This window comes from Emys orbicularis, chromosome 13 (assembly GCF_028017835.1).
Source record: "Emys orbicularis isolate rEmyOrb1 chromosome 13, rEmyOrb1.hap1, whole genome shotgun sequence".
Classification (NCBI taxonomy): domain Eukaryota; kingdom Metazoa; phylum Chordata; order Testudines; family Emydidae; genus Emys; species Emys orbicularis.
Genome location: NC_088695.1, coordinates 5,255,496 through 5,277,114, shown reverse-complemented (window position 1 = coordinate 5,277,114; position 21,619 = coordinate 5,255,496). Strand labels below are relative to the sequence as shown.

The window sequence follows — 21,619 nt, the reverse complement described above, 5'->3', positions numbered from 1 at the left end:
GCAGGCGAGATGGGAGCCGCTGGCTCACCCCTGCTCTCTCTGCCTCTCCCCTTGCAGGCGGCCAGGTGGAGCAGAAGATGCTGGGCTGCATCCAGGCGGATAACAAGAAGTGCGGCCTGACGTGGGATGACCCGGAGACCGGGCGTCACGCCGAGTACAAGTGCTGCTCCAGCGCCGACCACTGCAACGAATAGGGGCCCCGGCTCCGGCCTGCGGCGCCCCCAGGGTGGGGGGGGGGGGGGCAGTGATGGTGCAAACTGGGCGCTCGCGCCCCCCAACTGTCGCTTCCAGCCCCCCAGCAGGGTCAATACAGCTGAGTCCAGAGCCCTGGTGTCTGTGGGGTTCATTTCAATCGGGGGCATCGTGAGCTCTGAAAACACCCACACCCACGTGGGAGGGGACACGGCAGTGGGAAGGAGGGAGGTCAGCTTGGTACCAGGGCCGGCTCCAGCATTTCTGCCGCCCCAAGCGGCGATCGGCGGCGGCAGTTCAGCGGCAGGTCCTTCGCTCCTAGAGGGAGTGAGGGACCTGCCGCCCCCAAATTGCCGCAGGTGCCGCCCCTCTCCCTTGGCCGCCCCAAGCACCTGCTTGTTAAGCTGGTGCCTGGAGCCGGCCCTGCTTGGTTCGCTCCACATGCAGGGAGGGGGAATATGCATTTGGTACATTCCACAAAGGGGGTATGCATTTGGTACATTCCACAAAGAGGTGGGCATGAAACTGGTACATTCCACAAAGAGGGAGATATGAATTTGGTACAGTCCACAAAGGGGTGGCTATGAATTTGGGATGCTCTACAAAGGGTGGATATGAAATTGGTACGTTCCACAAAAGTGGGGGGGGTAATGAATTTGGTACATTCCACAAACGGGGATGGGGGCTATGAATTTGGTATGCTACAAAAAGGGGTATGAATTTGGTACATTCACATTCCACAGAGAGGATATGACTTTGGTACATTCCACAAATGGGGGGATGAATTTGGTACATTCCACAAAGAGGGTATGAGTTTGGTACGCTCCATATAGAAGGAGACGAGAGAAGACTCGGCCATTTCTGGTCGGGGCAGACCCACTTCCTGCCTTCGAATGTCAACTTCTGGAAGCCGCTGGCTGGCGTCACTTCCGGTGAGGGCGAAGAGCCCTGTGAAACGTCGGCGCAGGGACTTCCGCTCTGTGGCCGGAAACCCCGGCACCCCTCCTCCCTCACCTCCGTACAGTTTCCGCTAGGGGCGGCCTTAGCCTCCGTGTCGTCACTTCCGCCCTGGGCCCAGACCGGGGCGGCCCTCGGCTCCTGTGTCCCCACCGGGAGGAGGAGGCCGGCGGAGGTGAGTGCGGGGGCGTTTCTGTGAGAGCCACCGTCATTATCCCTCCCTCCAACCGCGGGGAGAGAGACACCCCCCCCCGTCAGCGGGGACCCGCCCCGCGAGAGACCCCGCATCCGACTGCCGCTCCCACCCACAGGGGGGAGACACCCCCGGTCCCAGGAGAGGCGCCCCCCCCCCCCCCACACACACACAGACAGCCCCGCCCCTCCCTGGGTTCCAGGAGGGAGAGAGCCCCTCCCCCCATCCCAGGAGAGACCCCTCCCACTGCCTCACATTCATGGGAGATAACCCCCCACCCCACAATCAGGGCAGAGACTCCCCCAGAAACACCCCCCACCAGCAGGGCAGCAGGCGTCAGCCGAGCACTGGGGTATTCACGGATTCACTGCTTCCAAAGAAATGGTGCCCCCCGTCCCCCATCGCCAGCTTACCAGTTCCACCTCTGCTCTTTCACACAACCCCAGAGATCAACTGTAATAATTCATCCCCCACCTCCCTGTCCTTCCTCCACACACTAATTGCCATGCAGAGAAATAGCATCCCTAGGGCAGTGGGTCTCAACCTTTCCAGACCACTGTACCCCTTTCAGGAGTCTGATTTCTCTTGCCTGCTCCCAAGTTACACCTCACTTAACAATGACTTGCTCACAAAATCAGACATGAAAATACAGATGTCACAGCCCCTAGTACTGAAAAATTGTTGACTTTCTCATTTTTACCATAAAATTATAAAATAAATCAATTGGACTATAAATATTGTACTTACATTTCAATGTACAGTCTATAGAGCAGTATAAACAAGTCACTGTCTGTATGAAGTTTTAGTTTGTACTGACTTTGCTAGTGCTTTTTATGTAGCCGGTTGCAAAACAAGGCAAATATTGAGATGAGTTGATGGAAGATCTCTGCGTACACCTGATTGAGAACCACTACCTAGGGTATTCCTGTTTCTTCTTCCCAATATAGTGAGTCCACCTCGCTAGTTCTTCCCCAGCAACTGCAGAGGCCCCCCAGTCTCCACCACAAGTGCCATGCAGGCCTGCACTCAAACAGAAATCACTTAAAAAAAAAAATCAGTTCTGGTAACACCCACTTAACTCAAATGCCCAGTCAACAGGTAGGAGGGAAGTTCTGTGGTAAAGATTTGTTGCTTGGTGTAAACCTTTCTGCCATTAATAGTCTCTTGTGAGGAAAAAATTGGGGTAAATAAGATCAGGATTTCTAAATAAAATTATTTTATTTTACCCCACAAACTCCCTTTGCAGGCTGCCTTCTTCATAAAGAAGCAGTTTTAAGAGTGAGCAGAAACCCAGTTAATTTTGTCCTTCCCTGGTGGCTTCAAAATCTGTGCTGTGGAGGTAGAAAAGCGTATCGTGAATTACACCTTGGATAGGAAGCATAGTCCAGTGGGTAGAGCACTGGACTGGGAATCAGAACTCAGGTCTCCTGCTCCTGGCTCTGCCGCTGACTTTGGACAAGTCAGATTCCCTGGCTGTTCCTTCATTTCCACCTCCCGTCCTATCTAGTTAGACTGTAAACTCTTCAGGTCTGGGACTGACTCTTATGATCTCTTTGTACCAGGGTCCCTGATCTCTAGGTATTAGCATAATAAATAATAACAAACTTCCCCCTAAGGCCTTAATGTAATGAAATTGTGAGCACCCAGGGGCAGGGGCCTCTTGTGTAGCGTTTGTCTGTACTATGCCACCTTTATTCTTAATAGGCTATCTCCAAGGGAGATAATAGGGTTAGTGAGCCTCATAAGTGTAGGGCTGGAAGGGACCTCAAAAAATCATCAAGTCCAGCCCCCTGTGCTGAGGCAGGTCCAAGTAAACCTCCTAGACCATCCCTGACAGGGGTTTATCCAACCTGGCCTTAGAAACTTCCAGTCATGGGGACTCCACAACCTCCTTTGGAGGCCTATTCCAGAACTTAACTGCCCTCCAAATTCAGTTTTCTAGTATCTAATCTAAATCTCCCTTGAAGCAGACTAAGCCCATTGCTTCTTGTCCTTTCTTCAGTGAACATGGAGAACAATTGATCACATTTGTCTTTATAACAGCCCTTAACATTTGAAAACTATTAGCAGGTCCCCCTTCTGTTTTCTCTTCTCAAGACTAAACAGGCTGAGTTTTTTTAACCTTTCCTCATAGGCCAGGTTTTCTGAACCCTTTATCATTTTCTCTTCCAACTTGTCCACGTCATTCCCAAAGTGTGCCCAGAATTATACACAATACTCCATCTGAGGCCTCACCAGTGCTGAGTCAAGCAGACAATCACCTTCCATGTCTTACATATGACACTCGTGTTAATGCAATCCAAGAAGCAATCTCTTGGGCTCTAGGCATTTGGGGATAGCTGTTCCAGGATTCCCATGGTGCACTAGTCAATGTATGGACAAAGAGGTTGATTTCTCTTCAGTGTCTTTGGGTGGTAATTGAGATCTAGTTCTTGTTGTCAGTTTTTTGTTGCGTGTGTTCTCTCTGTGTGCTGTACCGACTGGCCAGGTAGACGGCAGAGCAGACCTCCATCGAACTGCCCCAAAAGACCACAGACTCAGGTGCTTGGCCAGGTGTATTGCCGACAAAGCACGGTACTAGCACCCCATAGACTCTACAGGAATACTACTATATGTACACCCATGACAAAGGACCAGCTCAGTCAGTGGCGGGTCTTACCACTGCCCCATAGGCCGGACAAAGGGTTAAGGTGAGAGGTACCTCAACTTTTATAGACTGAGACAAACAATCTGGGATAAGGAACTTGCGTGTCACTTTACGTGTTTCATGACATGTTTGTTACCTCCCCTTGTACCTTTCTCCTGATGTTTCAGACAAAACATCCCTATTCACCACCCGTCTTTGTACTTTATTCCTCATGTTCCAGACAAAACACCCCCTTCTGTCAAACCATCTTGTGCCCAGCTGGGGTGTCCCTGTGCTGGCCTGCTGGAATATGTTTACATATTCAGTGTGTTTTAGCGATGCCAACCGTACCTGTGCCAAGTTTATGTACTGGACAGTGAATTTGCCGGCAAGCATCTGCTTTTTGACAGGGCCTGACTTTTGCTCATAGCATAACTTTTCCTTACTTTGGTTCAGGCCTCAGGTCTTTCACCAGGCCCATGCTTCAGGCTCTGTCTTCCTACTATAGTCCCCCTCCTTTTAGCCTTTTCCGGGGAGGATGTTTACCCATCATCCCGGAAAAGCATAATGCATGAACTTCAGATGACCCAGAGGGCTAAAGGTTGTTACATGGCCACCTTACATTACCATCCACACATTCATGCCCTGTCTGTCCTTTGGCCTGCACATCCCCTTGATTAGATTTTCATTTGCAGTGTCCTTAGTCCCCTATAGTGGGCCTGGGAATGTTAGGTCCGGGACTTTGGTTAAGGGATATAGTTTTAGGCATTATTACAATGTGTCCCATAGTGCTATGTGTATGAGGAATAAAACAGAAATTTGGAGTAGTGACATCACAAGTGAGGTCTTCGTATATACACCTCTACCCCGATATAACGCTGTCCTCGGGAGCCAAAAAAGCTTACTGCATTATAGGTGAAGCCGCGTTATATCGAACTTGCTTTGATCCGCCGGAGCATGCAACCCCGCCCCCCCGGAGCACTGCTTTACCGCGTTATATCCGAATTCGTGTTATATCGGGGTAGAGGTGTACATTTTTTATAATCAGTTACTATACAGTACTGCCCATCCATGTTATAGGTTACCCTTCCCCAATGGTGACATCCAGCAGTAAGTTTCACTGGGCAGGAAACAGGAGCGGCTCGCTTTTCTGTACCATTCGTTTGTCCTGAATTATTGTGACTACACACTGGAGTTGTGATATCAACAGCGTTCCTGGCATAACAAGCCACGGTGTAGTGCTCTATAGGTTTGCCTTGCTGCGTGGTACACCAGTAGTTGATGTAGATCCAGTTGTTTCTTGTAAATGCTCTCTTCCAGATAAATTTATTACTGTCCATTAAGTACGTTATCAAGTATTGCTGTGTCAGAGGTTTAATATTGGAACAAGATTGTATTAAATAACATGTGCATGCGTTAGGAGGCAGTGTCATTGACCCCAAATTATGACTGGTGCTAACAGGGAATTTGTCCATATGACTTGACGTATTTCCAGTTCATTGTTTTTGTTATACACTGAGCGCAAAGCTAGTTAGCTGTGAATTACTAATAAGGTTAGGCAGTTTTCTCTCTTTTTTTCTTTTATGTTCTCTAATGAGTTGGTTATGGAAGTTACTATGTAACTCTCATAAGCAGTATAAATAATTTCTTTACCAATTTGGGGGGTTTTTTTTTCTTGCCTTCATATTGTTTGCTGCCATCAGTTTGTTAATTTTTACTTGTGTTTGCTTAAAAAGTTTAGCAACGTCATGCACATTATAAGTGGTGTACTGTTTCTTCAGTAGCTAGGCCCTTAATATCATGAATTACAGGTTCAGAAACAGTTTCTGCTGCCTGGTGGTCAAAACAGTTAATGGTTTGTCCTGTTCCAAATTGATCTCCAGAGTCAATCAATCTCGAAATGCAACCCATAATTCCATTGCTTTTGGAGTCTCCTAATTTAAGAGATTCCAGACTGCTGAATAGTCTCTTACCCAACCCTTAAGTCTTGTGCACATTCCTGATAAGATGCTAGTATTATCAATTAACAAAGTATACGGCAATAACACAGTTGCTTTTACACAATAAAACCACAGACACATGAATTCACTTTTCTCAGTAAGATACAGTTACATGACCGTTAGACCTGGTCCAATTTGTTGATTCTAGCTGATTGCCTACTTAATTGTCCATATATGGTGGACTGAGGTGTACTTGACCAGTCTGTTATTTATAAAGCACTTTGTTTTTCCTTTCTTGATGCCCCGGGGGTTTCTTCACTGTGCATTGATATCTTCTGGAATCTTTGGTCTGTGGGATGCATCCTTAAACAGCTCAAGTTGGGTAACACAGTAAAGATTTGGCTTGTTTGCTTGTACATTTCTCTTGTTTTCAGTAACCCAAATTTAATACACAGATTAAATTCATTTTTTTACACTGTAATAGGGACCAAGTCTTTTATAACACAAGCAATGCTTGTGTTATGTTTTTCCCAATTCTTTAGCACAAATAGACCTGTTTTAGATACTTTTGCTGTTGTTGCATAGACATTCCTTTTTACTTAATGTGTGCATTACCAATTTTTTCATAATATAATGCTTGACTGCTAAAATGGGTGCTCACAATCTTCTGTGAGAAGGTGTACGGCTCTCCCCTGCTAAGCACTCTGTTTTAGCAAAAGTTAGTAACAGAATTTTTACCAAGTTTTATAGAGTTAATTTGCTTGCGATCCCAAGTCCACCTTTGTTAACTGTTTGAAAGCACAAACTTTACTAACCACTACTTCCCTTTAGTATAATATAAAAGAAAAGAGTATAAAAATTAAACCAAAATGATTTTTAAATGCAGGTCTGTGCAGGGTATAAAACTTTCATGATGCTTGGTTGTATTTGGGAGACACAGGTGGAAACTGGTGAAATTGTTTGGTTAGCTTTAATGCTTTGCAGCATATCCAGGCATGGTATATATTGTTATATTTTTTTTGACATTTATGCTATGGCATTCTTATAACTATATTTCAATATTTAATAATGGTGAAAACAGTTTATAAAAACCCAAACAAGAAATTGACATTATGTTAAGACTACCTTTACATTAATGTTGAGGTTTCTCCTTACATTTTTTCCTTTGAATATCTATGATTAATAAAAGATAATTCTTTTTGTTTGCAATTGCATTATTTGTTGGGGCACAAATATATGTACATATATTTAAAACTGAGGCCTTTTTGAGCTTTGCAAAAAAAATTGGTATTATGATGGTTATCCCACCATAATATTAAAATAGTGTGGTACCACTTATAATAAAAAAAAAAGTATAAAATTGACTTCTGTTGCAACAAAATTAAAACAAAACACAGCACAGGACAGCATACGTGACATACAGGACAAACTTACAATTAAAGGTGAATGGTGCCGGAATTGTATTCATAACTATACAAGCTAAGGTGTTAAGAGGGATAGCTCAATGGTTTGACCATTGGCCTGCTAAACCCAGGGTTGTGAGTTCAATCCTTGAGGGGGCCATTTAGGGATCTGGGGTAAAAATCTGTCAGGCATGGTAGTTGGTCCTGCTGTGAAGGCAGGGGACTGGACTTGACCTTTCAAGGTCCCTTCCAGCTTTATGAGATAGGTATATCTCCATTTAATATTAAAGCAAGGCATGTTAGAAAACAAACAGGTAAACAGAAGTTAAACATCTAAATAAGCAAGTTATATTTTTTTAAACTTTTAATAAGAATTGATAAAAATGTATATTTGCCCACTTTGTTAGGCATTTTTCATTACTTTTATGTTTTATTTTAAAAACTCGGCTATATGGAAATAAAGAAAACCCATGTTTCAAATATTAGTCAGTGGTTAGGATTAGAAGCAGAGTCTGCATTTCTGTTACTTGGCAATGATATCTTTAAGAAAGTTAGGAGTAATTCCAGCTGTTGCATTCCTGAAGGGTTAAAATAATTAATTCGCTGGGCTTATTTAGAATACAGTTTTTTCTTTGTTTTGTTTTCAGTTGCTTCCTCTCTTTCAGCAATGGAGGTTTCTGTAATAACTATAACTTTTAAAACAAAGAGAGGGCAGAAATGAAGAGAGGCAGAGGGAGGGTGGGGGAAGAGCAACCTAGGAAGGGAGGGAGACCTGACCTGAACCAAGAGAGATCAATTAACTCTGTGAGGTCATTTTAAAGTACAGGCAGCAGCAGCAAGTTTAGCAAACAGAGGATATAAAGGAAAACTACCGGGTATGTACAAATATTTGAGAGAGAAGATTACATCATTGGCTGTGAGCGAGGAGTGGGGCGCAGTGCGGGGTTTTATCCTGGCTCTGAGAGGAGAATGGGGGTCTTTATCTGCTCTTACAAAACCTGAATTTGTTCCCCCAGTGTCTGTTGCTTCTGTCTGCCTGCCAAATGGGCGCCTTTCTCTGCTGCAGTGAACCATTTCTGGGCAACTCCATGCGTTAATGCTTCGATTCCAGTTGTTAACCCTCATCCTCTCGGTTTTTCACTTTGAAATTCTTTTGTATCCACTCCCCGGCAATCATGTCACTTACGGCAGTGGTTTTCAAACTTTTTTTCTGGGGACCCAGTTGAAGAAAATTGTTGATGCCTGCGACCCAACGGAGCTGGGGCTGAGAGGTTTGGGGTGTGCTAGGGGCTCAGGGCTGAGGTAGAGGGTTGGGGTGGGAGTGGTGAGGGCTCCGGGGTGGGACTGGGAAAGAGGGGTTCAGGGTGTGGGATGGGGCTCTGGGCTGTGGCAGGGGGTTGGGGTGCGGGAGGGGGTCAGGGCTCTGGGCTGGGGGTGCAGGCCCTGGGGTGGGGCCCTGGAGGAGGGGTTTGGGGTGCAGGAAGGGGTTCCAGGTTTGGGGGGGCTCAGGGCTGGGGATTGGGGCACGGGTTTGGGGCGCAGACTCCCAGTCAGCGGCGCAGCCAGGGTGCAGAGGCAGGCTTCCTGCCTGTCCTGGCACCGCGAACCGCACTGTGCCCCGGAAGCGGCCAGCAGCAGGTCTGGCTCCTAGGCAGAAACGCGCCCACAGGCACCACCCCCCTCAGTTACCGGCCAATGGGAGTACGGAGCCAGTGCTCGGGGCGGGGGCAGCGCGTGGAGCCCCGTAGCCTCCTGCCTAGGGGCCGGACCCGCTGCTGGCCACTTCCAGGGCGCAGCGCAGTGTCGGAAAAGGTAGGCTGTAGCCTGTCTTAGCTCGGGCAGCGCTGCCGACAGGACTTTTAATGTCCCGGTTGGCAGTGCTGACCAGAGCAAGGCGACCCAGCGCCTTACATGCCACGACCCAATAGTGGGTCGCAACCCCCGGTTTGAAAAACACTGTTTTAAGGTGCTCTGTTTACCCTACCGTTTTCTCCTGTTTTACCAATGCAGTGAACGGATTGTTTGCTACTTTTTCCTCCTGTGCACTTACTTAGTCATTCCCAATGCGGCACCCGTTCCAATCTTTCTGTGTTTCAGCTTTTAATTTTGCTTGGAGCACCTTTTTCCATTTCTGGCCCAATTCTTCAAGCACTATCTAAGTACCTGAAGCCCGTTGTCGCCCACAAGGTTTATAACGAGGGGGTGGCACTTTTCTTTTTTGCAGATTTTCTACAGCTGTTTCCAATTTTCTGTTCTGTTCCTGTGCTTTCCAGCCTGCACTGTTGCTTTTGTAGCTTCTTTTCACTCTTTTTTGGTTTCTGCTACTTGCCCCGCCAGTTCTGGGGCATGTCGTCGTAACTATTTAACAGCCGTGGTCATATTCTTTAAAGCCTTGGTCTCTGCCATCGCTTTACATATTCCAGGCCACGTTTCCCCACTGTCTTTTTTGAACTCATGTGGCTCTCCTTTGCTGCCCACCCAGCGCGTCCATACTTCATATAACTCTGGGGATTGGAAGGGAGGGTGTAGGAAGGCAGAGCACTCACCGGCACAGTGCCTCCTGCTGGTTGGTCTGAGAATTAGCTCTTCCAGCTTCACAGCGCCTCCTGCTGGCCAGTGTCTCCCTTGCTGCCGCCTGCTTCTCCCTTTTCTCCACCACACTTTAGTTCAGGCCCCACATCCCTCCCGGCCCGCGGTGCCCCTTTGCTCGGGCACTGCCCCCTGGCAGTACCCCATACTCAGGAGTCCTCCCCTCCCTGGGGAACCCCAATCCCCCTCAGCCCACCTTGCCTCAGTGACCAACCACCAGTCTTCATCTAGCCCCTTTTCTCAGGGGCAAACTGTAGTCTGAAATGGCCGCTCAGCATTGGCAAGTAGATTGCTGCCTTTTCCTGGTCTGGCTGCCCCGCTGCAGCCTCAGTACCACCACAGGCCCTTTTAGCACGGCCTCAGCCTGGGGACTCGCCTGGCCAGAGCTCCCCAGCTCTGCCTGTCCTTCCCCAGCACGGCTCTATTTGAGATACCCTTCTCTAGCCATCAGCCAGGGCCTTCCCACTCCACCACTGCTGTGAGACGTCCCCTGCCTAGCTCCCAGCCCTTTTATCAGGGCCAGCCGGACCGTAATTGGGTGTGGCCACACCTGCGACTGCCAACCCAATCAGCCGCCCTCGGCTGCTTTCAGCCCCAGCCCTCTCCAAGGGCTGGCTTTTAACCCTTTCCGAGCCGGAGCGGGGTGATTGCCCCGCTACAGAGGGGATAAGGGGATTCCCTAGCTCCTGGGTTTTCTGCCATGTTAGATCGTGATTCCTACAGAGGGCAGCTCGCTTACTTACCAAATCAGCGGTCGGGGTCACCAGTGTTGTCAGTTGTTGGCTGCGTGTGTGTTCTCTCTGCGTGCTAGGTACCGGCTCTGGCCAGGTAGACGGCACAGCAGACTTCCATCGACCTGCCCGGAAAGACCCCAGACTTGGTTTAGTGGCGAAGGCGCTCGGCCAGGTTTATTGCCAACAAAGCAGGGTTCTAGAACTCCATACGCTCTACAGGAACATTACTTCGTGTACGCCCGTGACAATGGACCAGCTCATCAGTGGCAGGGCTTTCCACTGTCCCCTAGGCTGGACAAAGGGTTACGGCGAGGTACCTCAACGTCTATAGACTGAGACAAACAATCTGGGATAAACAACTTAGGTGGTGTTTCATGACATGTTTGTTACCTCCCCTTGTACCTTTCTCCTCCTGCTTCAGACAAAACATCCCTATTCACCACCGTCTTTGTACTTTATTCCTCATGTTCCAGATAAAACACCCCCCTTCATCACTTCTGTCAAACCATCTTGTGCCAGGCTGGGGTGTCCCTGTGCTGGCCTGCTGGAATGTGTTCATATAGTCAGTGTGTTTTAGCAATGCCAGCATACTTGTGCCAAGTTTATGTACCGGAACTTGCCGGCAAGCCTCTGCTTTTGGACAGGGCCTGACTTTTGCTCATAGCTTATCTTTTCCTGGCTTTGGTTCAAGCCGCAGGTCTTGCCCCATGCTCAAGCTTCAGGCTCTGTCTTCCTACTACCGTTCTGATACCTCACAACATGCCAGCCTTCAAATGCTTTGACCAATCCAGTCTGGCAATTCCCGGGCCTCCAGCGCTTTGATTGGTCTGTTGATGTGAAGGGAGCCTAAGAAAATTCACTCCATCCTAGGTGATTGTTGGAGAGTGAGGCAATCAAATCCTCTCTTGACAGCTAATTGAGAGCGCCATCCGAGGGGGAACAATCCCACAGGTGCCCAGAGGTTGAGGCCAGGTCGGATCAGCCACTGGAGCCCCCCGGAGGGAATCAGGATGTTAGAAAGACGTTCACACAATGATTTTAGTTTGGGAAGAGGGGAGCTGTAGAGGGACTGGACCGAGGGCTTTAAAATGGCGAATGGGGGGACGTTCACGTTGATGGTCTGGTGGATCTCCATCAAACACTTGGGGTTTCCAGAGGAGCGTAAGGGAGTGAAATTCAATAGGATTTGGCTACCACCTCGCTTACGCTGTCTTGGAAACCCCAGCCTCAGAATTGAGCTGGTTGGTGGACTCAAAGTAGCTGTGGAGGTCTCACTGTGGTAGGGATGTTAACTTGGTGAGGGAGACTGGCTGGCTCACAGGATACAGGCCCTTTGCCCCTAGGAGACGCCTTCTCTGGTCTGGCCCCACAATGAAAGGACTTGGAGGACTGTTGGCCAAGGGAGGTGGAGAATGGGACCTTTCCCCTCTAGGGGGCGCTGGCTACAATCTAGTCTGAGGTCAGTCGTGACTGAAAGACCTTCCCATTTGATGGCCGTTCTGCATTCATGAGACTAGTTGGTGGATATCAGTCAGACCTCTGCCAGGGCATCGGAAAACAGCAGCCCCTTTGCTACTCACTAGCTCCCTTGTTGGGAAACTTAGCAACGGGTCAAGGAGTGAATGGGTCACAGAGATTGCACATGCTTCTTACACACAGGAGCCGTGATCCCAGTCCTGCCTGCACTAACCACTAGACCCTTTGTTAAGGTCCCTTCCCCACTAATTGTCTTAGTTCTATCCGTCTCTTATGTTCATTTTCTTTCTCTGTTGCTTTCAGTCTAGCCAGCTCTAGTTTGTTAGCTGCTTCACTGGTAGTCATTTTCCTGCTTTCTTGTGCTGGGTCACGCCCCCTCTGCAGTTCACTGAAACTGGGATGCACTCAGCTCAGGGCTGCTTAGTTAACAGAGACTTTCACAGCATTCAGTGTTCTGCCTTTCTAAGCTAGCTAGACCCGAAAGTTAGAAAGAAAGAAAAAAAACAATTCAGCTTGTAAATTCCTTTTGCTAGCTGCTTGCTCACAGCTTGAAACCTTCCATTAACAAAGACCCTTGTTAAAAGAACTTAACACCTCTGCCTTCAGGCAAAGAGAGAGAAGATCTGCATCTACCTTCAGCTCTGCTTTCTAAGCAGCTAAAAAGGAGGGGGGGAAATCTTACTGGCTTTTGGTTTAAAATGATCCCACCACTCTGCCACCATGTCAAGGTTCCTTCCCCACTCTGAACTCTAGGGTACAGATGTGGGGGACCTGCTTGAGAACCTCTAAGCTTAACTACCAGCTTAGATCTGGTTTTGCTGCCACCACCCAAATTATTTATGAGTTATTTGGGAAACTCTGTTTACCTCCCACCCAGAATATCTCCCTCCCAAGTACTATAACCCTTCCCTGGGTAGCCTTGAGAGACTTCTCCACCAATTTCCTGGTGAACACGGATCCAGACCCTTGGATCTTAAAACAAGGAGAAATTAACCATTCCCCCTCCTTTCCCCCACCAGTTCCTGGTGAGTCCAGATCCAACCCCCTTGGATCTTAAAACAAGGAGAAATCAATCAGGTTCTTAAAAAGAAGGCTTTTAATTAAAGAAAGGTAAAAATCATCTCTGTAAAATCAGGATGGAAAATAACTTTACAGGGTAATCAGATTCAAAGAGCCCAGAGGAACCCCCTCTAGCCTTAAGTTCAAAGTTACAGCAAACAGAGGTAAACCCTCTAGCAAAAGGAACATTTACAAGTTGAAAAAACAAAGATAAAACTAATACTCCTTGCCTTGCTGTTACTTACAAGTTTGAAATATGAGAGACTTGTTCAGAAAGATTTGGAGAGCATGGATTGATGTCTGGTCCCTCTTAGTCCCAAGAGCGAACAACCCCACAAACAAAAGCCTTCCCCCCACCAAGGTTTGAAAGTATCTTGTCCCCTTATTGGTCCTTTGGGTCAGGTGTCAGCCAGGTTACCCGAGCTTCTTAACCCTTTACAGGTAAAAGGATTTTTGGTGTCTCTGGCCAGGAGGGATTTTATAATATTGTACACAGGAGGGCTGTTACCCTTCCCTTTATAGTTATGACACCCTTCTTACCTCCCAGAGCCAGGGATAGAACCCAGTCCCTGCTCTGACCACTGGACTCCACTCCTTTGAGTTTAATCTCATACGTTTTTATAACAAAAACCTCCCCTTTTATTTCAGTGTGGAGCAGCCCCAAACGTGTTTAATTCGCAGAATCTGTTTCCAAAACCCATTTCAGTGATCATTGATTTTTTTTTTTTATAAGCCCCTTTCTAAAAGGCTAGCGGGGTGTCTGAAAGAACTGGAAAGTAGTACATTGAAAATGATCTGTCTTAGGCCCCTATTGCTGTAGTACTTGAGCGCCTCACAATTGTGTATGTAGTTATTTTCACAGTGCCCCTGTTTTCCCGTTCTATAAATGGGGAAACTGAGGCACAGAGACTAAGCAGCTTGCCATGTTCACACAGGGACTCTGTGGCAGAGCCAGTAAGTGAACCCAGAACTCCCTGACCCTAGACCAGCACCTTAACCCCCTGGACCACGATAAAACTGACAGAAGAAAATACTAGATTTTGCACAGTTAGCCTGTGGAATTTATTGCCTCAGGATATCGCTGAGGTGAAGAGCTAGTGGAATTCTAAACAGGTTTGGACATTTAGGTGGGTAATAAAAATATCTGGACTTGGAAAACTGCTACCCCTTTTTGACCTGAGCTATTAGCTAGCGTTCCAGCTCTGCAGGTTGTTACCATTAGGAAGAGAAATTGGTGATGGAGTCAGGTGTTTCTTTGAGGCAGTCCCTGTTTATTTACAAATTCCTGTTTCCCTGAACACGGGGGAATCAAACAGGAAACAGTCTCTTTGTTCACAACTCCAAGCCCCTCTCCTGCCAGCACTCTGCCCAAAAGTGCTCTCTAGGCTTTTTCGTAGGGTCACATTCCTGCTACTTTTTCTGGCAGGACTGAGCTCTCTTAGAAACATAGTAATATAGGGCTGAAAGGGACCTCAAGAGGTCATCTAGTCCACCCCCGCACCCCCACTGTGCTGAGACAAGATGGACCATGGCTTATTCTTGCTGCCTTCTCTGTTAGCTTCTCTGCTCTTTCTGCTGCTTCTCTCACAGACGCACACAGCTCCTCCCATCCTCTCCACCACTTAACTCACCTAGGAACACATTATCCCATCATTGGCCACTAGGGAAGGGTCTCTTGTGTCTTCCTCTGAAGCATCTCATGCTCGGTCCGGTTGGAGATGGGATATTGAGATAAAAGACCCCCTGATCCACTTTCCTATGTCCATAAGTAGGTGTCAGCAAAACCCCCAAGATGTTGCTAAAGCAGTCTGGGTATAAATCTCTCTTTTAGGTGGATCAGGTTTGTCTTGCTTCGTATCTGTGATAAAATCTGACCAGTTCTCCAGTCTTTCATTGAGACTTCCAGGGTAGACAGGACTTGAATTTCTAGTTGTGGGATGGGAGGCAAGGGGAAGAAATTAGTTTAGCCCTTTCAGGCCTTCACTGTGCATCACAAAGGAGCAACAGTGCCCAACTTTATCTCCTCCTCAACTGGGGGATGGGGGCGTCAGCTACTGCCACTTCTGGGGTGGCGCCTCAGAGCTGATCACGTGTATAACACAGGAGTGTTCCGGGGGCCCTTGACAATCATGTGATGTTTGAGCTCCTTGTAATGGAATTGTTTCCCATACAACATCCATGTTTCCGCACTCTGTGCCCTCAGCTCCCCGCTGCCCGGATTGTGGGAGAGGGCGCCGCTTGCCCAGAGCCACAGAGAGATCCACGGAGTGTGTTGGGATCGGCTGCTGGCTCGTCGCTGCAGCCTGCTGCAAATGCTCAACCCATTCTTGTGGAGTGAAACCAAAAAGTGAGTAGGATCTTCTCTCTCCTCCCGACTGTTTGGTGAAAGGGCCCATGTCCCATTCCACACACATCCTGAGCCAGCCAGTCCCTGCCCTGGGGCTGGATCTGAGTCGCACCCTAGAGGGGAAAGACCCCATGTCCCATTCAACACCCCCCCCCTCCCCCCAAGCCAGTCAGTCCCTCCGTGCGGGGGCCGGATCAGAGCTGGCTCCCCTTGGAGGGGAAAGGCCCCCATACCCCATTCCCACACAGCGATTCTCTCTTGTCTCGCAGGTACCATGGCTACCACCAACCCCCTGGAGAACCTGCAGGTGGAGGCCAGCTGCTCCGTCTGCCTGGAGTACCTGAAGGACCCCGTCATCATTGACTGCGGCCACAACTTCTGCCGGGTCTGCATCACCCGCTGGTGGGAGGAGCTGAACCGGGACTTCCCCTGCCCCGTCTGCCGCAAGACCTTCCGCCACCGCACCCTCAAGCCCAACCGGCAGCTGGGCAACATGGTGGAGATCGCCAAGCAGCTGCAGGCCACCAAGCGCAAGGTGCGGGACGAGAGCTTGTGCGGGAAGCACAACGAGGTGCTCAACCTCTTCTGCAAGGAGGACCAGGAGGCCGTCTGCCTGGTGTGCGAGATCTCCCACGACCACCGCTCCCACACCGTGGTGCCCCTGGACGACGCCTCCCTGGAGTACAAGGTGGGAGGCTGCCCAAGCGGTGACACCCGGCCCTTTCCCCAGGGCCGGTGCTCTACAGTCCATGAGCTGGAGAAGGTCTCCCGGGGTCCCTCTAGCATCTGTCTTCACTGCAGAGCTAGCCCGGGTTCTAACCCACCCCCCTCATTCGCTTTCACTCACCCTCATCCAATGAGGATGCAGAGGTGGTCATCCTCCAGTGCCTTCCCACAATGCCGCCTGTGTCCCTGGAAGGACAGACAAGTTCTCCCACAATTCACTGGGAAAGAACCAGCTCAGATTGCCGCAGTGCTGAGATCCAGGGGATATGCCCCCAGAAGTCCTAGTGATGCACACAGGGGAGCACAGCACCAGTGGGATCTAGTGGGTGGGGGCTGGGAGCCAGGACTTCTGGTTTCTGTCTCCAGCTCTGTGAGGAGAGTAGACCCTAGTGGTTAGATGAGGGAGGACTGGGTTCTCCTCTGGCCTTGACTGTGCCTCCCAGCAGCCGTAAGCCCTTTCCCATGCCATAGTGCCACCCCTGGCCCGTCTAAATGCCAGGGAACTGACCATCTGGTTACTGTTGCTTTGAGCCTGAATCTTGTGGCCGGATCCAGCTTGTAAAATGTTCTTTGTCCTCCCAGGAGAAGCTGCAGCAGTGTCTGGAACCGCTGGAGCGGAAGCTGCAGGACATTGCCCACTGCAAATCCCAGGAGGAGAAGAAACCCGGAGAGCTGAAGGCAGGTGGCAGGGGCTCAGGGGTTTGCTCTGTAACCTGTGGCTGGGTCGTCCGTCAGATGCGCTGATCCGGCCATGAGTTGCGGAGCTGGGTTGGGCAGGGTCCCGGCTTGGATGGGAGACCTGCGGGAGGCCTCAGTGGGGGGCGCTCTCCCTTCGCAGTCAGTGCTGGCTCTCGATGCCCCCAGCCTGACGCTAGGGGGCGCTGTGCTGCTGGAAGTGCCATCTTTGAGACATGTCGGAAACCCTGCTTGTGTGAGATGAGTGAAGATCTCCTGTCGCTTATCTCAGGAGTCAGAGCACTGACCCTGGGGTCGAAATCCCAACTCGGGTGGCTCTGTTCTGCCTCCCTGAGCCCCCTGCAGTCTGGTTTCAGGTGGATACGAGGCTCCCTTTTGCATCCTCCCCCACGCTATCCTGTGGCTTTGCCTTGTGGTGTCACAGCCGCCGCGCCCTGCCCCAGAGGTGGCTGCATTTTGACAGCCGGTGAAGCAATCTACATATACGCTCTGCAAAGAGGATAACCGTCTCTGCCCACCTATAGAGAGACCCCACCCATGTTCCCACTACACTCAGCTCCTCTCTGTTCAGCTCTGAGGAGACATCCCACACAACCAACGCCATCACCTGGGACCCCCAGGTCTGGGGAACCCCCCTGCTCCCTTCCTCTGTGGCCAGATCTGGGGGAGACCTGTGCTCATCCCTTGCCCCGTGGGGCAGTGCCCATCCTGGCTTTCCCCCTGCCTGACTCCAGCTTGGTCCTCCCTTCTCCCTGCCACTGCAGAGAAAGGTGGAGAGCCGTCGGCAGCTGATTGTGAGCGAGTTCGAGGAGCTGCACCAGTTCCTGGAGGAGGAGCAGCAGGTGCTGCTCCGGCGGCTGGAGGAGGAGGAGAAGGAGATCCTGCAGAAGCTGAAAGACAACGTGGCCCAGCTGTCGGACCAGCGCCTCTCCCTCAACCAGATCATCGCAGAGATCGAGGAGAAGTGCCTGCAGTCGGGCATTGAGATGCTCAAGGTGAGGAGCCCTAAGGGGCATCCTCTTTTCCTGGCCCTTAGGTTGGTACCCAGCGAGACGTGGCTGAATCCCTGGGCAAGCACACAGATTTCCATCCTACCCACAGAGCTTCCTCCAGAGAGGCTCAATATGGCACCTCTGTCTGGAGTTTCCAGAGCGGGGGAGTTGAGGGGCCTCTGTCCTCAAGAGCTTCCTCCCAAGCCACTTCCAGCTCTTAAGGGTGGAAGTAGCAGCCAGAATTCCCATCCGATCCCTGGAGCTCCCACCCAGGAGTCTCCCGAGCCCATGGAGGGGCACTGTTGGACATCTCCATGCGGATATGGATGGAGCTCCAGCTCCGTCCAAGGAGGCACCCAGAATTTCCATCCTGTCCCAAGAGTTTCTTCCGAGGCCTATTCTGAGCTTGCTTCTCAGATACCAGGCTGGCTTCCTGGAGAATCCATAACAAGGACATTTAGCCACCTCTGCCTTGGAGCTTCCTGCCAAGGGACCAACCACCTCCTTCAGCCTTGAATGCCCCTAGCGCAGAGACCGTTCTACTGGCCTGCAAGTGCTTGCACCAGGGTAGCTTATTCCACTTCAGCAAAGTGAAATAAGTTAGTCTCCACCTCGTCCCGGCATAACTCTGTCAGTAAAGTCACACACACCCCCAACCAGCATAGCTATTCTACAAGTGTAGACCAGGCTTTGGCCGTCAGGAGGTCCCACTTGGATGGGTCAGCATGACTATGTTGGGAGGAGGGAGGTTTAGGGACCTCTCTCTCTCAAGAGCCACTTCCCAACTCCTTGGTCTGCTCTGCTCCTTAGAGGTGGCCCACTGAGGATCTTTGCAGGGCTCCGACTGGAGCTCTGGCCGGATCCAGAGGAGGTCCTCGTATCTCCTAGGCTTCCTCAACGTGTTGAGGGAAAACCGGCCCCTGAGATGCCATCATGTGCAGATGTGCAAAGAGTCGAGACTGTCCGCTGCTGAGCCTCGAGCTCTGTGGTTGAGCCACTGCCCATCAAGGAGACTCTCATGCCGGGGGAAGGTCTGGGAGGCCTGGGGACGTCTCAAACCAGGATGGGCCAGAACGCTGGGGAACTGGCTGTAGGGGGCCAACCCTGGCCACCTTTTGGAACTGGGCGAGATGGACCCTGATTGGGGCATCTTCAGCTCTGATGGGCAAAGCATTGGGGGATAGGACGTAGGAGATGATCCTGGAATAGGTGGCGGATGGGCCTTGATGGGGCATCTCTCTGGGGAGAGGCTGTGGGAGACCTGTCCCGCCCTGGGGTTTGGGCAGCCCAGATACTGCCTGACCGATTCCTGGAACCTCCCTTGATCCGCTTCTTTTCTCTCCCTGCAGGACATAAAGAGCACCCTGGAAAGGTAAGGCCTCCATTCCCCGGCCCTCACCCCGGGAGCTGAAGACAGCACTGCCCAACCCCCTGCACTCAAAGGGAAAAGGATCTGAACAGGACAGGGGCCTAGTGGTGGGTCAGAGCTGCAGGAAAAGACAAACAACTGAGCCAGCCCGTGTCTTGGACCAGAATATCAGAGTGGGGTCTAGTAGCTTAGCGCGGGGGGGCTGGGAGCCAGGACTCCTGGGTTCTATACTGAACTCTGGGAGGGGAGGGGAGTCTAGTAGTTAGAGCAGGGGAAGAGGGACTCGGAGTCAGGACTCCTAGATTCTGCTTCTGGCTCAGCCCATTGTTTGGCTTCTCTTTGCCTCAGTTTCCCCTGCCTAGCCCTGTGTCTCGGGCACAGGCAGGGTTTGTGAGGAAGGATAAGTGTCTCTGAAATGCTCCATGTTAACAGCCCTGCCCTTCCTCTCAGAATGCCAAGAAGATAACTACGTTACAGGCCGTGCAGCTCTCAGATACAACGGTGACTGGGGCAGACAGGTACCTTGGATAGGGTAGGCCGGAGCTCTGGCCCCATGGGCCCCTGTCCTGGGAGCTCAGACCCAGCTGATGTGGTGCTAGCTATGTGTTGCCCCCTTCAGGTGTGAGACGGTGCAGACCATGGAACTGGCCTCGGTCCCCATTGAGCTGGAGAAGAATTTCTGCAGCTTCCCCCGGCAGTACTTTGTCTTGCGCAAGATCATCAAGAGACTGATCGGTGAGTGGGGCTGCCGAGAGCTCTGCCCTGGGTGGGGTCCCCTCCTTCCCTGGCACTGGGGGGCTGGTCCCTCTCCCACCCTGTTCACCAGAGAACATACAGGGCTTGGAAACCCTGCTGGCTCTGGGTCGGTTTGTAGGAGGGGTGGGGCTGGCACAGAGGGGGTTTGGGAGGGGGTGTGGCGGGGTGAGCGGGGGGTCAGTTGGGGGTGGCTGGCACGGGGAGGATTCGGGAAGGGGGCGGCAGTGGGGTTGGTGGTTGGGTTTGGGTGAGTGGGGTGTTAGTTGGGAAGGATGTGGCAGGGTGAGTGAGGGGCTCGGTTGGGAGAGGGTGTGGGGCTGGCATGGGGGGATTCGGAAAGGGGTGGCAGTGGGGTTGGGTGAGGTGTGAATGGGGGTTCGGTTTGGAGGGGGGATTCGGGAAGGGGTGGCAGTGGGGTTGATGGTTGGGTGTGGGGCGACCGCGAGGGCAATATGGGGTGGGGCAAAGGACTGACCGCCCGGCCCCTCTCCCCCTCCAGGAGACGTGACCCTGGACCCTGAGACGGCCCACCCCAACCTGGTGCTGTCTGAGGACCGCAAGAGCGTGAAGTTCGTGGACACGCGGCTGCGGGACCTTCCTGACACCCCGCGCCGCTTCACCATCTACCCCTGCGTCCTGGCGACCGAGGGCTTCACCTCGGGCCGCCACTACTGGGAGGTGGAGGTGGGCGACAAGACGCACTGGGCCCTGGGCGTCTGCAAGGACTCGGTGAGCCGCAAGGGCGAACTCATGGCCCTGCCCGAGACAGGCTACTGGCGAGTGCGGCTGTGGAACGGTGACAAGTATGCGGCCACCACCACCCCCTTCACTCCGCTGCACGTCCCCGTCAAGCCCAAGCGGGTGGGCGTCTTCCTGGACTACGAGGCCGGGCGGGTGTCCTTCTACAACGTGACCGACCGCTCCCACATCTACACCTTCACGGACACCTTCACCGAGAAGATCTGGCCCCTCTTCTACCCGGGCATCCGCGCCGGACGCAAGAACGCCGCCCCCCTCGTCATCCGCACCCCCACGGACTGGGAGTGACGGGGCCTGAGGCTGCTCGCGCCAGCCTCCTTGCAGACGGGCTAGGCAGGAGGCTTGGGTCTGGTTTCTGCTGTTCACCTGCATGCCCTGACTGTGATGAGCACCGTGGCTCTTACTGCCCTCCTGGAGACCCTGCCTGCTTATGGACCAGGAGAGCCGGGGCGGGGCCGGACATGGATTACCGAAGGCCCCACCCCTCCCCACAGACTGGGGTGGGGGACACCTCGCTGGCCATGCCCTGATTTAGTCCAACCCTCATGCGTTGGGCTTTGCAGGCCCCTGCCATGCACGCTGGAACCAGCCATGAAGGAACTGCTCTGTTCCATTTCCCCCCCCGCCGTCCAGCTAGCCTTCCTGGACAGGGAGTGATGGAGGCGGCTAGATCCCGTTTCTGCCCCCCACATGGACCAGGCATGGGGGGATCTCACAGCTCTCTGACACCGCTGCCTTTCCAGGCTGTGGGGGAGGACCCCCACCACCCTCATCTCTCCCCCTAATGTGGGCCAGCTCAGCACGG

At 51.5% G+C, this 21,619-nt stretch overlaps 1 protein-coding gene across 1 annotated transcript; it reads left to right on the top strand.

Moving 5' to 3' along the window:
• Positions 1-1,316: 1,316 nt before the first annotated feature.
• Positions 1,317-21,102, top strand: TRIM39 (tripartite motif containing 39). Its single transcript, XM_065415600.1, has 8 exons — positions 1,317-1,324; positions 15,373-15,516; positions 15,786-16,204; positions 16,825-16,920; positions 17,703-17,933; positions 19,280-19,302; positions 19,919-20,034; positions 20,555-21,102. The coding sequence occupies exons 3-8, from the start codon at positions 15,791-15,793 to the stop codon at positions 21,100-21,102; spliced, it is 1,428 nt and encodes a 475-aa protein (XP_065271672.1). The 5' UTR covers positions 1,317-1,324; positions 15,373-15,516; positions 15,786-15,790.
• Positions 21,103-21,619: the final 517 nt, after the last annotated feature.

Bases quoted from the DNA above. Each gene is read 5' to 3' on its own strand.
- TRIM39 (XM_065415600.1), top strand. From the start codon at position 15,791: ATGGCTACCACCAACCCCCTGGAGAACCTGCAGGTGGAGGCCAGCTGC. The intron at 16,921-17,702 runs GCAGGTGGCAGG...CTGCCACTGCAG, and splicing joins AGAAACCCGGAGAGCTGAAG to AGAAAGGTGGAGAGCCGTCG. The intron at 20,035-20,554 runs GTGAGTGGGGCT...CTCCCCCTCCAG, and splicing joins GATCATCAAGAGACTGATCG to GAGACGTGACCCTGGACCCT.